General features: G+C 30.8%; 2 protein-coding genes across 2 annotated transcripts; both read right to left on the reverse strand.

The window, feature by feature from the left end:
• Positions 1 to 2501: 2501 nt before the first annotated feature.
• LOC11417009 (aluminum-activated malate transporter 9) lies at positions 2502 to 6054 on the reverse strand. The gene is made up of 5 exons (XM_003630795.3): positions 5874 to 6054; positions 4520 to 4927; positions 4329 to 4432; positions 4089 to 4235; positions 2502 to 3570 (listed from the first exon to the last, which is right to left on the reverse strand). Exons 1-5 carry the CDS (start codon positions 6037 to 6039, stop codon positions 2866 to 2868), a joined length of 1530 nt encoding a protein of 509 aa, XP_003630843.2. The 5' UTR covers positions 6040 to 6054; the 3' UTR covers positions 2502 to 2865.
• A 5736-nt stretch (positions 6055 to 11790) lies between these two features.
• Positions 11791 to 12752, reverse strand: LOC11417010 (uncharacterized). The gene has a single exon (XM_039829484.1). The coding sequence runs from the start codon at positions 12666 to 12668 to the stop codon at positions 12033 to 12035; it is 636 nt and encodes a 211-aa protein (XP_039685418.1). The 5' UTR covers positions 12669 to 12752; the 3' UTR covers positions 11791 to 12032.
• Positions 12753 to 14590: the final 1838 nt, after the last annotated feature.

The raw sequence follows: 14590 nt of genomic DNA on the forward strand, positions 1-14590 counted from the left end.
TCCAAAACTCAATAAATTGTCACTCGAAAAAATTGGTATCTTGAATCCTTCGGTCTATAGATTTTAGATATGGATTGAAGATTTATTTCGGTCTCTCACAAAAAATATGCTAATTATAAACATTCAAGATATGTTAATCATTCATCATATATATGTAGGGGACCATATAACATTGTTTATATCGTCGAGTCATTTCTTTTTCGTTAGGGACTAATCTTGTTCATCCATATTTTTTGTGAGAGACCAAAACATTATTTGTCAAAAAAAAAAAACTAAACACTAAACATTTTTTTTTTTTTTACTCAATCAAAACATTCAAGATACGCTAATTAAATTCATCGTCATATTATAAAGCAACAATGATATTATCCATACGAGTTTAACTCAATGGTAGAACATTGTATTATATATTGAGGGTTGGGGTTTAAAACCCGAATTCCTCATATATTCACTATAAAAGGTGAATTTCTAGTCACTGGGGTGTGTTTAGATTGAGGATTTAGGAGGGGAATGGAGGGGAGAGTTCATTTTTATTTTGTAAATTACGAACAATGTAAAATGTTTTTTCAAAATAAGTTAAGTGTTTTTGAAGTATTTTATGATCATTTATCATGTTGTTAATTCAATTTTCTAAAAATTATTTTATGAAAGCTATAATAAAAAATAAATGAATGAGCTTTAAACCACCAAAAGGAAAGTAGCTTCACTTTTTCCAAGAGTTGCACGGGGTAGTTCTCTTTACCACAAAATCATGTCGTTTCTTTCCTTCTAAATCACCCACACACAAGCAAACCAAACCAAATGCATGAGGGAGCACATAGATATGGTGCCACCAGAAACAGTACCAAACTGTTAAAAATGATCAACAATATTATAATGATCCGCATAGTAAACACAAAGTCAATTTCAAACCAGATGCCAAAGTTGACCAAAGAAGGGGAACGTCAGAAAAAGATGATTTTCTATTTCCTGAAAACCACAACCAGCCACACACATCTGAGCTTCTAATGAGATAATGCCTCAACGATACAGATTTGATTTAGTAGGCAAACGAAAACGAAACAATCGTCAAGTAAACACGATAATTTAAGATTTATTTATGCTTCAATGTACCCAAAAAATTAATTTTTTATACTGCCAAGAGAGGTGTCAGTTCAGTGGTTATAAATTCATTTTGTAATCTCAAAGGAATCAAGTTCGAATCTTAACCTCCGATAATTGTAATTTGGCCATTATTATAAAAAATATAGGGTTAATATGTCTTTATCCCCCTGTAATTTGGGCAAGTTCCGATTTAACCCCCTGTAAAAAAAAAGTTTAGATTCCAACCCTATAAAATAAGATTCTTTGATTTTAGCCCCTGACCCATGTGACTGTGCATAATTGCTGACGTGGCATGCTGACTATGCATATCTGATTATGTAGCGTGCCGACTGTATCATTAATTTTTTTCAATTTTTTTTTTTTAAATTTGTAAAAGTTAAAAAACAATTCAGGATTTTTTTTACGAAAATTCCAAAATTTATAATTTACGAAAAAAATGTATTTCAAAATATTTTAATTTTCCATAAATTTTTAAAATTTATTTCAAAAATTTATTTCTAAAAAAAATTCAAATTATTTTCGAAAATTTGGAAATATATATTTTTTGTGAAAGAAGTTTTTTAAATTTTGTCAACAAAAAAAAATCTGGAAAATATTTTTATTTTTAAAACTCTGGATACAAATTTAATTAAAAATTTAGGAAAATTCAGATTTTTTTTTTTAAATTGAGGGCATTTTTGAAAAGAAACAGCAAGTCCAAAAGTGCTGAAAGGGATTGTTTTCTTTATATATATATTTCCCAAAAAATTATATATAAAATAAAAAAATTCATAAACTTATTGTATTTTGAAACTTTTGAAAAAAAATTAAAAAATCCAAATTAAATTAAAATTTTAAAAATATTCGAAAAAACTAATATAAGCTAATTTTTGAATGTTTTGGTAAAAAATATTAATTTTTTTCTGATTTTTTTTTTTTGAAAAAAATCCAAAGTTGATTTTTTTTTCTTATTTTTAAATTTTTGAAAATTAATTCAGTTTTAAAAAAAATTATAATAATTACACAGTGGCGTGCCACGTCGGTGTCCATTACTCATGTTTAAAAAAAAATAAAAATAATTACACATATTAACCCAAATTAGAGGGGGTAAAGACATATTAACCCAAAAAAAAATATATATATATATATATTCTTTTAAAAAATAAGTTTATTTATAGCAAGTTATTGCCTATTTCTTGTTGATTTTACTCGAGGAGTAACTGAGTTAAGATCGTTCAATTTTTTTTGAGTAAAGGTATTATGCTTATTAATTCAGGATAAATGTTAAAATTCTTAAATACAGTCATTGATTATTGTCATATTAAGGATCAATGGTAGTGCAGAGAATCAAATTCTCGTGATCAAATATGAACCTCTAATGACAATCACATGACCACTGTGATTCCCTCAGATATATTGGAACATCGTAACCATTTCAGACCTAGAGTCCATTATACCACATTTATATAAAGGACCCTCGTCCCATGTGAAATTTATGTTTTCTCTTTCGGTTGATCTTATAGACTTTCTTGAATGCCTTGTTGATTTGAGCGTTGTAGTCCTTGTAGGAATAACATTCCCTCTAATGAGCAGTCGCCATCCTCCGCTGCATCCAACCAACTTTGCCGTCGTCTTTAGGTTCACTTCTGATCATTTTTAAAACATTTTTATGAGTCCATTTGATGTCACATGATGAAATATCAAATAGTTTCAAAACTTTATGGAAATTTCTGGAGTTGATCTACTTGTTAAGAAAATTTACCTCTTTTCATACTCCATTTGTCAATCCTGGGATATAAAGCAGTTAAACAATCTCCTCCTAAACCAGCCAGATGCTATGGCACCTTGTTGTTCAAGGGGGTCCTTAAAGTTAGCTTTCTCACCCAATTCTTCAAATGAATCCACTAAATTTTGAAGCCTTGCTACAAATTCAATCAATAGTGATGTAAATGTCGTTAGAGACAACGAACTTGCACTTTCATAAGTTTTTGATACTTCCTCTTTTGCTTTGACTTCTGGTTTGTAGTAAACATGAGCAGGCCAAGATGTTTGTTTCACGAACATGTTTTCATTGGCGATAGAAGGAGGCACATCATGGTTATTACTATTATTATCTCTAGTTATTTCATCCCAATTGTTTTGAACTTCAATTGATCTGAGATCAAGTGCTGCTTCACTTAGAGACTTGTACTCTAGAAATTGTTTGTCTTCATCCATGTTAATGTGGCCTTCAGGAAGATCATCATTAGTTTCCTCTCTAGAATGGTTTCCAATTTCCCAGAGCTCTGAATTGACAAGAAGGTAAGATTTTTTATCGATCTTTAGTTGCAATTCTTCGGCTGCCTCGTGCACTTTGTGCAACAAATCTCTCCTGTCCAGCTTCTCCATCTTCTGGACTTTGTTTCCAAGTTCGCGCAACACTTGTGCTCCTTCGGAACATACCCTCTTAAGCTCTTTGTGAAAAACCTGTCTCTTATCAGCCGGGGCCTATATATGTGTGTATATATATATATATCAAGAAGAAAGTTTAGTATTTCTAAGATTGTTAAGGAATAAGATAAGATAAGAAGATTATGTGATGTGGGTTTAAGGTGGAGCAAACTTCTAAATCAGTCACAAACATTATATTTTTGGTGCCTATTTGTGACAAGCATTTTTAACATAGTTCCGATCGATACTTTAGGGTATGTCCATCTCACAGCTTTAATCACAAATGATAGTTAGGATGACATTGAAATTGATTGCACATATAGGAACAAAAATTAAAATGAGTTCACAAATAAACTAGTTAAGACACTTTATAAAACATAAAAGAGAACTGAACTTAGTAAACTACTAGTAAGGAAAACAAATATTCTGGTTTACTTTCTAACTATATTTTTATGTTTCATTTTAACTTTATGTAGTCTACTTTTGAAATGACATTTGGCTATGGATTTTATAAGTAAGTTTGATATGCTATACACTAAGAACCAAAAAAGTGTTACATAAAAGGTTTGAAGTACCTGAATTTCAGAAAGTATGCATCCATGCATGGCCATAACCACAAACGCGCAATACCTAAGAGCCTCGCTTACTTTGACATAATTCTTCCATGGATATTTAAGCATTTTGTATTTACCATGAGGTGGTTCCCATACAGCAAATCCCAACTACAATCACAAACACATGGGAATGAGCTATTAAAATGGCAAATAAGTATTGATGAAAGTTAATTAGAGACGGAAAAGTGAAGTGGACAATACCAATGTTTCCTCGTTACTTTTAGATTCAACTGCTGATCTGTAGCCACTGTAAACTGGGTCATCAGCAGCTGCTTGGTAAGTCAGAAGGTAGTGATTGACAACCCCTGAAAACAAGTTCAACAAAGTTATTCAATCAATTCACTGTAATTTCATAGTATATAGTAAATACAAGTTAAATGTTATAAAAATACCTTCTAGAGATGTTGCAACGCCCATGAAATTTTTTATCACAAGATTATACAAATCTTCTCCGGCCCAAATAGGATATATGCAGATATTGACTCCCAAAGAGACAGCAGCACCAAGTGCAATGAGCAAAAATCTACTTATAGATGTATCAAGAAACTCACCAGTATGATAACCAGATACTGTAATGTAGCAATAAGTGATCAAGAACACACGGAAACCATATTCATAAGGCTTTAAAGTTGGATAGAGTTTTGCATAAGTAGCACAGAATCCAACAATGAATGTAGTGATAATAACTATAATTTCTTCCCATTCTCCAGCCAATGCTGATAACTCTCCCACTCCAACAGCAAGTCCTCCAGCTGACAATGTCCCTAATCCTCTGTTAAACCCCTTGCTCAGAGTTGCCCCTGCAAAATTCCATTGCATTTTTATCATAAAATAAATTGAAAGCATTGAAGATCCGACATTTCATATTAAAGACATCCCATGTGTCCAATATAGACAAGAACAAATTGAAAGCATTCAAAAATATATATATTTACCATGTCATGTATGTTTCAAATTTCAAAACCACCTCAGAAAATTACTTATGCTTAAGCAATTAATATGTAATTAACAAAACAACTATCTACAAAATTATTTCAAGTGAATTTGAATGGACTTCGATTTGTTGCAATCAGCAAATCGCGGAAGTCAGGCATCATAGGTCATTTGATCTTAATCGGAACCGTACATATGACTTTAAATATTTTGAGATTAAATCGACAAAATCCAGGTCTGAATTCAAATATGACCAACTTAGGCTTACTAGGGGATAACTTTGAGGAGCATGTAAAAAAAAAATATAGGACTTTGTGATGGGAGTGTTTTAGGAGTTTTGTTTTCTTCAAAATACAAAATTTATCTCGTCTAAGGAACTCAAAATTTGCATTGAACCAGGGTTTTTGAGGGTTTATACCAATTCTTCAAACTAAATCTATGTTATTATAATATTTTTTAAATTAAAAATATATCAATTGCATTAATTAATCATTCTCTAAAAAAATAATCTTTCAAAAAATGTAGGAGATTTACCCTAAAGAAGAAAGTTTTCTCTAAAATTTCCAAATCCTTAAAGCCACATCATCTCCTCCCTCCAAACAAAGCCTTAGTCAACAATGTATATATATAGTGCTTATAAATAATCATTCATCAAAATGGTTTCAAATCAAAACCAATAGTTCTAATTTCAAATCAAGTGATCAACATACTTCGTAATTTCTCATCTACGAAAAATAACTTATTTCTATTTTGTAAGTTGAAAAAAACGTAAATATTACTCTTGCATAATAAATGAAAAATATGACTACGTACCTATACTGAATTCAAAGACAACTACAACGGTGAGAATAGCCCAAACAGAGTTACGACCAATATCTTTGTTGAAGGGTTCTTTGAGAAAAATCAAAAGGGAGATAATAGTCAAAGCAAGACCCATTTTTGCGGCAAATATAATCTTCCTTGGATCAGACCGACCCATTTGACATGCCTTGTTAGCAATACCCTCCATTGTCTTCAAACACTTCATCATCATTGATGTTTCCACTTGTTCTTCATTCAAACAAATTCCTATATGAGAATAATCATGATCAACCTTCACGGAGAGAAGTTTCTCTTCATCCTCAGCTAAGCCGTTATTTACCAACTTTGTAGCCATGCCAAGCAATGAGAGAGAAAAGTGATGAACATGTATACAAGGTGTCGTACATGTTATTATATATACACGTAAAATAACCTAATGGAATAGGAACAGATTTACCAATATTATCGGAACATCGTAACAAACTTAAGCTGTATACGTAATAAGTTATATGAATTCCACTATTATATGTGTGTAGAGTCAGTGAGGTAAAATAGATATTTCTGTTTTTTTTTTTTTTTCAGTGACCGAGGTTTGAATCCTAACTTTATATATATATTTGGCATTGCATCCGCAAGAAGAAAAAAAAAACATTGTAAACGCAAAAAATAAAATATCTTTGTCGTGTTTTGTTTTCTTTCTGAGCAGGCAGGGTTAAACACTTCACATCGCTATGATACAAACACACCCATGAGCAAGTCTTCCATATCTATATTTATACTATTTATAATTTATACTTATATACTATATATATATAAAGAAAACTACTTCTTTCAACACTTTTAGACTGAATTTTTCTTTTCAATTTTCAATACAAACAACACATGTGACAAATAGATAAGAATAAATTTAAATATTAAAACAAATGTAACAAACACGGTATAAATTCTTTTTTTTTTTTTTTTATCAAGATGGAATAGACTGGCACTCTTGACTGTATGAACGCTAGTATATATAAAGTCTAATGTTTGTGAGAATGTAAGTTCGCTACTAAGTTAGGGAGCAATGTTTGATGAAGGAACCTTGAGTTGTAACACATATAAGACTTACTTGTTAGATGTTGTGAGCATAATCCTCAAACAGTATTTAGTATTAGAAACTTACTTGACCCACGGAGAGAGAGGGAGGGAGGGAGACGGAGAGGAAGAGAGAGGTCCTAATTGCCTTCGTCATTCACCGTATTTTTACTTTTTTGTTAATGAAACAAGAAGTCTTCGCAATTTCTTCAATTTCATGTTTTTAATTAAATTTTGTTTAATTACTAAGTCGAAAACAACAATTTGTAGAGACAATAACTTACTATTTTATTGCTTGAAACAATTTGATGCACTTCTAAAATTTATCATCAAATATCATCAACAAATGATAAATATGCATCTCCTTTGACTAACCAATAAATAAACGAGCCTCCATCATAGCTTTTATCAAAACATTCAGCCATATTATGCACCTATTAAAAATAAATGAGAGAGTGGATCACATTGACGCTAACTCTTTCCAATTTAAAATCATTAGTTGGTTTCTCATTCATAAAAGCCTAAAACAACTTTTATTGTAAGACTTTTAAAGATAAATAAAATGAACTTGACTTTATCTACATATAAAGAGAATATATGGTTTTGGATGTGAATTTTTTACTTTCAATTTATACCCTTAACAAGTTTTTCATAGATATATTGTTGGTGTCATTCAAAAAGATAAGAATTAATTTATATTGTATTTATTATATTATTGGTGTCATTAAAATTAAGTATAATTTATTACAATAAAAAGTATATAATTTATAGACCTATGATATTAATAAAAATCAAAATTTCATAAAAAATTATCGTTCGTAAATTATATGCATTAATTCAATAAAAAGTGCAGACATATCGACAAACAAAATAAAAAAAAAAATCTAAATTTTATAATACCAAGAGTTGAACCTGGACAAGGGGTTATACGGGTCCTTTATGTTTACGAACTCAACTAGAGAAACATTTTTTTTTTCGAAAAAAGCAAGACGATATTCATCCAATCAAATTGATAGAATACATCAAAGACAATAACATGATCAATATCGCTAAAAAAGTAAATGGTGAATCTGCAAACAAACTCACAGCACCCAAGTTAATAGCATACAACGGCAAAATGCCTACAAATAATATGATAAAAACTAAATCACCAGAATACTCATGCTTCTAGATCTGCAACGTTGACGTCTAAATCATTGATTGAATTTGTGATTGTCTGAAGTTAATCTTCAATAGGAACCAAACGAATACCGCACAGTTAGATATGAAATCAAAAAATGCCACACAAGACGGGGAACAACACAACGCGGCACTTAGACGATGAAATTACGAAAAAAACACAAAAGGACACTTGATATATGTGGATATCACTTATTTAGATTGAAAGAAAAAGGGGAAAAAAAGATGTGTAGGGTGTTTCTTGGTAAAAAATCTCAACTAGAGAAACATATAAAACTATGTTGCCATGTATGATATTTTTAATGAATCAAGTGATTAAACTAAAGTGGTTAATGTAACAAAAAAAAAAAAAAAAAACTATAGTGGTTAATGGCTTCACCGAAAGATAAATTATCCGGGAGAACCTGAATTCGATTTATTATTACCAATTTTTTTGTTTGACTCAAATTTTTTAAGCCCAAAGCTCTAGTTTGGACCTTCGTTGTACACATTTCATAATCTATTGAACTATGCTCTTCTCCTAACAAATTTTTCTCCCACCCAACTAAAATACCCCTACTTGAGATAACTAATGCACGTGTTAATCCTGCTTTAGTTAACTCTCATAACATGCCTTAAGTCACGCAAGAGTACATATATGCATTAGTTAACTCACGCAACAATTAGCACATGTGTATGTTAAACTGGTTTGATTAATACACAACTTTATTCGAATTTGTTTAATACGTAATTTTTATTCGAATTCACGCTGAGTTTAATTAGTCTTTATTCGAATTTATTTATTCAATACGCAATGATAAAATAAATGCAAAAATTAACAAAAATAAAGGAACAAAAATGATAGATATAAAATCTCATTTTATTAATATAATTCTTATTACATTTATAATGGGGTAAAACTAAATTTACGGGAGAAAAAAAAAAACCACAATAAAACCTACCTTTATGTAGTAAAACTAAAAGAAATTCACAAAAAAATCAGCCTTCATATGGTAAAACAAAACAAAAACCGCAAGAAAACCAACCTTCTTGGGGTAAAACTAAATCTGCTTCTTTTTACCCCAAGAAAGCTGCTCACGAATCATCTTTTTACCCCAAGATTGGCCTCTTTTTACACCAAAATAAAGACTAAAAAAAGAAGGAAAAGAAGAAGATTCATAGGGGGGGAGAGTGAGGAGGAGAGTGAGAATGTTAGATGGTGTGAAGAAATGGGGAAGTTTGCAAAGGTATTTATAGGTGAGAATGGTAACATATGTTTTAACTACAATAAATGTAGTAAAAAAAACGTGTAAAACTTGTAAAAAATCGTGTAGAATCAAGGTTGAAAACCTAACCACCGTCCAAAAAACGTGTGTTCTTGAGCTCAGGCTACCGACCAACCTACATGAATTAACTCGCGCACAGACCGGTGGTGCGTGACTTAAGTCACGCTGAGCTCTATTAGGTGTGTGAGTTAAGTCCTGCTGCGTGACTTAACTCACGCAAGATATATTTGGAAATTCAGTTGGACACGAGTGTTTTGTGTTGGGTAAATAGCAAAATTCTAATCTCCACCATACCTCACAAAATTTGAAAATTCATCTTCTCCATGATGGGATAAAACCGCAAGTGTACGGTTCTATCGAAGTAGTAAAAAGAGAGTATCGTTCCGACAGAGAGTTGTTTAATTCAATTAACTTTAATTGATGATTAAAAGAGAATTAAGTTGCAAAGTTGGGGTTTTCAAACGGTTGAAAGATAATATAATAAAAAAGTCTTGGGATCATTGGTCCATCATAGTGACAAATCCTTCGCAAATCAAACTATTAAACCTAGAACCTTATGTTAGACCTAACTTCTAAAGACAGTTTCTCTTGTGTTCCTCTAGCAATCAAACCTATTTCGCTAACTTGATTACTATTAGATTTTGGTTTCTTTAGCAACCAAGCCTATTTTGCTGACTTGATTACTATTAGAATCCTTGAAGTTCGAAACTTATATGTCTCAAAGATTGCAAAGACTATTTCACTCCCTTTACAATCCTTGTCTAAATTCACTTGTTCGAATATCAAAGATACACTTTCGTTTTATTAATTGATATTTGAGATGATGGATTAACAATTATCAAACCCTTCACTTTCGTTTCCACAGTTTGATAATGGTTAATTCATGTTAAAACGGTGAATTTAGATTAGAAATTGGAGTTAAAGCTTGGTTTGATTAGGATTATGTCATTAGACTTATCCAACAATCCCAAGACAAAAGAAGTCTACTCACTCATGTTCATCGTAGACATGGAGAAGAAGAAGAAAATCATAAAAGTAAATAACAAGAAAGTAAAGGAAAAGAAAAGAACTTTTATTAAGAAAGACAATTGTCACTTATTGAATTCCAATAATAAAAGATGAATATTTGTGATGGCTAACTACTCTATTTATAGTTTACATTCGACTTAGAATCTAAGCAATTGCATCACTAGAATGTTCCACAAGAAATTGCGGGCTTTTTTGTAAAACTAAAAATAGAGTAGCTTAAAATCTAAGCAAAAGCAGCAAAAGGTGGTCCTAGGAGGTGGCACGGCCGTGCCAAGCTTCTGACTTGGGGTAGACATATTTTTGTCTCCGAATCAGCTCCAAACCCCTTTCTTTTGCTCTAAGACTCAATCCATCAAATATTCATTCCTGAAATATAATAATATACAATTGAAGTAAAATAGCTCTAAAAGAAAATAATATTTAAATAAAATAAACTTAAATCTAAATAAAACGAAACTAAACATTATATTAAAACAATTAATTATATTGACTCGTCACTCCACTAGAACTCCAAATACTCTGATTCTGTTATTTACACGTTAGAAAAATCAGATTAGATTTCTAAAAAATTGACAGTGGAATTGCATGAATCTTTATACTTATTTCCAAAATACTTCCTCTAGACTTCGGTCCTATATATGAAGAAAAAAAGAATTATTCTAATTATAAGAAAATATTACAATTTTTAAGGTGTAATTAGTACGTAAAAGATTTTTCTGCCCCATTTTTTATGTTTTTGTTTTTTATATTAATAGATGTATTTAATGCTTCATAACTTTTTATGGGAATATATGTTGGATTATAATTAAGAATTAATTATGGTTTTTACGTAAATTTGAGTCTGGCCTTTTATTTTCTTTATTTTTTTTTTGACAAATTTTATTTTCTTTATGTTAAGTTATTGTGGTCATAAGTCTATAAATAAACATGTGTCTAAAATCCAATATATTGAATAAAAAAATTATTATGCAATATCATATAAATTTTTAAAAAAAAAAAGTATTTAGAGATAAAAAATATAGTTGCATATATGTATAAAGATCGTGGCCATTGTTCATTGCTGATCCTCCTCTGGCTCCATATCTGTCTATAAGAATCAAAAGGTTGACCTAAAAAAATGATATTAAAAAATGAAAATGATGTTCTTTTCTATGATGATGGCTGGAATTTAAACTATAAATTTTACATATATTATATATTGTTGTTACCTACTGAGCTAAGTTCACTAGCATTATAAAAAATATGATCTCATATTAGAGCTCTCCTTCATTGGTAAGGAACTAAATTAAATATTCATATAAATTTATTATTTTGATAGAAAATTCTTTTCATGAATATAAACAACCAAGTAAATATATGTTTTGACAGAGAAATTTTGAATCTGGAATCAACGACTTCACCATATGTCTCTTTCTTTAATCATTTTTTAAAATATGTCTAGATTCACATTCACATATTAAAACACAATTTTTCAGAACAAAAAATAATTATCGAACAAGTCAGGGGCCTATTCAACAAATTTTCATAATTCTAAAATTTTCACATCTACCCTCCTACGTCATCATATGTTCTTCCTAAAACATTCCGGCGACGGCGTCACAAAATTTCACCGTGCCGGACAGTTCTACATAGCCTGTAACGTCTCCGACCGCCACAAAAGATCACCGGGGTCAGCATAATCAAACAGTCCGTCAATCGTTACATAACCGCCACCGTTATCATCGGCGACGGCGTCATAACCCATGAACCCAAACGCTTCATTGTTACGAATATCTTCTTCAAACCAAAAGAACCCGCTTAAATCAACTCCATCTGGACCAACCCGACCCGAATCGTTGATTTGAGGCAACTCTTTTTCCTCGTTTGGCGTCACCGTCGGTGGTAAACCAAGTTCATCATCAGAAGCTTCCAGTAGATATCCTAGGTTCGGGTTTAAATTGTCAGAGACGGGTACATGGGTCGGGTTCAAATCTTGACCCGGAGCAAGTATTTCTTCTTCAAAGCTCTTGATGACAGAGTCAAGACCCTGCACGGTTGTGACATTTTCTGTCTCGTCGAGAATGTTCAAAATATCGTCTTTTATCTCGTTAACCTCATACGAATCGGGTTCAACTTGAACGGGTTCGGACCCGTCTGAGTCAACACACGAGCCGGACGAGTTATCATCTAAACCTGAGTGAACTCGCTTTGATTCGTAAGAGTCGGCATCCGAGTCGTCGTCACGAACTCGTTTCCTGGTATCATTTTTGAAGTCTTCCATTCGTATTATTATTTGGAAAGAGGAGAAGGAAGAGAGTGAGAGTGTAGAGAGAGAAAATGAAAGTGTAATTGTGGAGGGAGAAAGAAAGAATGGAGGGTATAAATAATGGTTGGAAAAAGGTAGGTTAGATATAAAATAGGGTTACGTTACGTTAGTTAGTTAGTTTAATTGAATAAACGGCAGAAAGAGACAGGCGCGTGTGTAGCAGAAAAAATCGCATCCTGTATCTTCAATTCAGCATATAATAAGATAATCCAATAATAATATTTTGACCGGAAGTTAGCTACTTCAATTCATGCCTGCTTTCTTTGCTATTAAGAATGAGAAAGATAGATTTGTTATGCACCGTTTTACATTGACCGTACGTACAACAAATTGTTATTTGATGTGTAAATGCATAATTATTACTATTTTTATTTGTCAAATTTTACCAACTAAAAAAAACTGTTTATTGTCTTAAACTAGTAGTATATTTATACATGTTAAGAGGAAAAATTATTAATTTTAATAAAGTACTATCTTTTCCATGTGAGCTGTCATCATGTCTCTGTGGACCTGGATTTCAATTTATGAGTGTCTCAAATATTTGTACAATAGGGTTCTAATTGTTGGGGTGAAGGATAAAACAAGATAAATTTTTTCACTAAATGTCATTTTTCTATAATTAAATGTATGGAAGATAACAATTTTACCATCAATTATTCATTCTTTATAGGTAAGTGTTTCTTTGTTTGTATGTAAAAGCGTAAAAGTTATGTTTGAACCAATTTATGGTGTTGAATTATTATTAAAATAAAAATTGTCAAGATTACAACCGAACCTCTAAATTGTCGAAGACGGCCCTGATCGTCATTTACGTACTTAGTTTCTTTTATTTCGCCTACTAAAAAGAGGTGATTCAAATCAACTTTTGACTCAAAATATCCATCTAAATTGTTTTATACTTCTCATTTATTTGAATAAGTGATTTTCATATATATTTGGTTTTTTCTTTTATGATTGTGTCATTTTAGTGTGACACATTTTTTTCGTCATTTTAATGCAACATTGTTTGTATTTCATGTCTTACTACAATGTTTATTAGATTGAGACTCTCATGTCAGTTTTAATCCACTAAAGACCCAATCAATGACTTTGATGTTGTCGACGTTGTAGATCAATAACATGGTTATTCTAGACACTTAAATATAATCATATTTGTAAACTTATATTAGTGGTTGATAAAATATATGCTAATAAAATAAAGTAATGGTTAATAAAATATATGTTAAACAAGTGATTAGTATCATACATTTTAGTGGTTGATAAAGTATTGTAAGTGTCTTCGTGAGTTTAACTTAATTGATAATAGACAATACAATAAGCAGTGGCTAGAGTTTAAACTCAAGATTTTCGCTTATTCGCTTTAAGAGATAGAGTTTTGATCACTAAACTGAAAAGTATTCCAAGTGTTTCATAACACAAATCATATTTGTGTTACGATGAAAGTATCATTCATCGTATAACACATTCAATATCTACGAGTAACACTGGTGTATTTTTACGATTAAATTCAAAGTTGATGTGAAATGACAATAAAAAATTCTTTTAAGAACCCAACTCTAAATAAATATTATTTAAGTATGTTCGCATAAAACTATCAAAATGAAATAAAAAATGTCCAACCACAATAATTGATATATTATAATTTTATTTTACTATAAATTTTTCTTAATTTTATTATATAATCAAATATTTTTATTTAAATTTATACCCAACCAAGTGTGCCTCCTGAAATAGATCTATTATAAGTCATAATAATTATGATTAAGACAGCAGAATAAATAATTGACAATATTAAAATAATTCGGTTAATTTTGTCTGTGGGATCCGCTGTCATTATTGCGGGGCAATGAGGCAAGATTTTTATGATGTCGATAATA

The sequence above is a fragment of the Medicago truncatula genome, chromosome 8 (assembly GCF_003473485.1).
Source record: "Medicago truncatula cultivar Jemalong A17 chromosome 8, MtrunA17r5.0-ANR, whole genome shotgun sequence".
In the NCBI taxonomy this organism is placed as follows: Eukaryota; Viridiplantae; Streptophyta; class Magnoliopsida; order Fabales; family Fabaceae; genus Medicago; species Medicago truncatula.

What these genes read in the sequence shown, in the direction of transcription:
- LOC11417009 (XM_003630795.3), bottom strand. Translation starts at nt 6,039, where the DNA reads ATGGGTCGGTCTGATCCAAGGAAGATTATATTTGCCGCAAAAATGGGT. An exon ending in CGTTGCAACATCTCTAGAAG is followed by an intron (nt 4,433 to 4,519) that starts GTATTTTTATAA and finishes ACTTGTTTTCAG; the next exon opens with GGGTTGTCAATCACTACCTT. An exon ending in GCATACTTTCTGAAATTCAG is followed by an intron (nt 3,571 to 4,088) that starts GTACTTCAAACC and finishes ACACATATATAG; the next exon opens with GCCCCGGCTGATAAGAGACA.
- LOC11417010 (XM_039829484.1), bottom strand. Translation starts at nt 12,668, where the DNA reads ATGGAAGACTTCAAAAATGATACCAGGAAACGAGTTCGTGACGACGAC.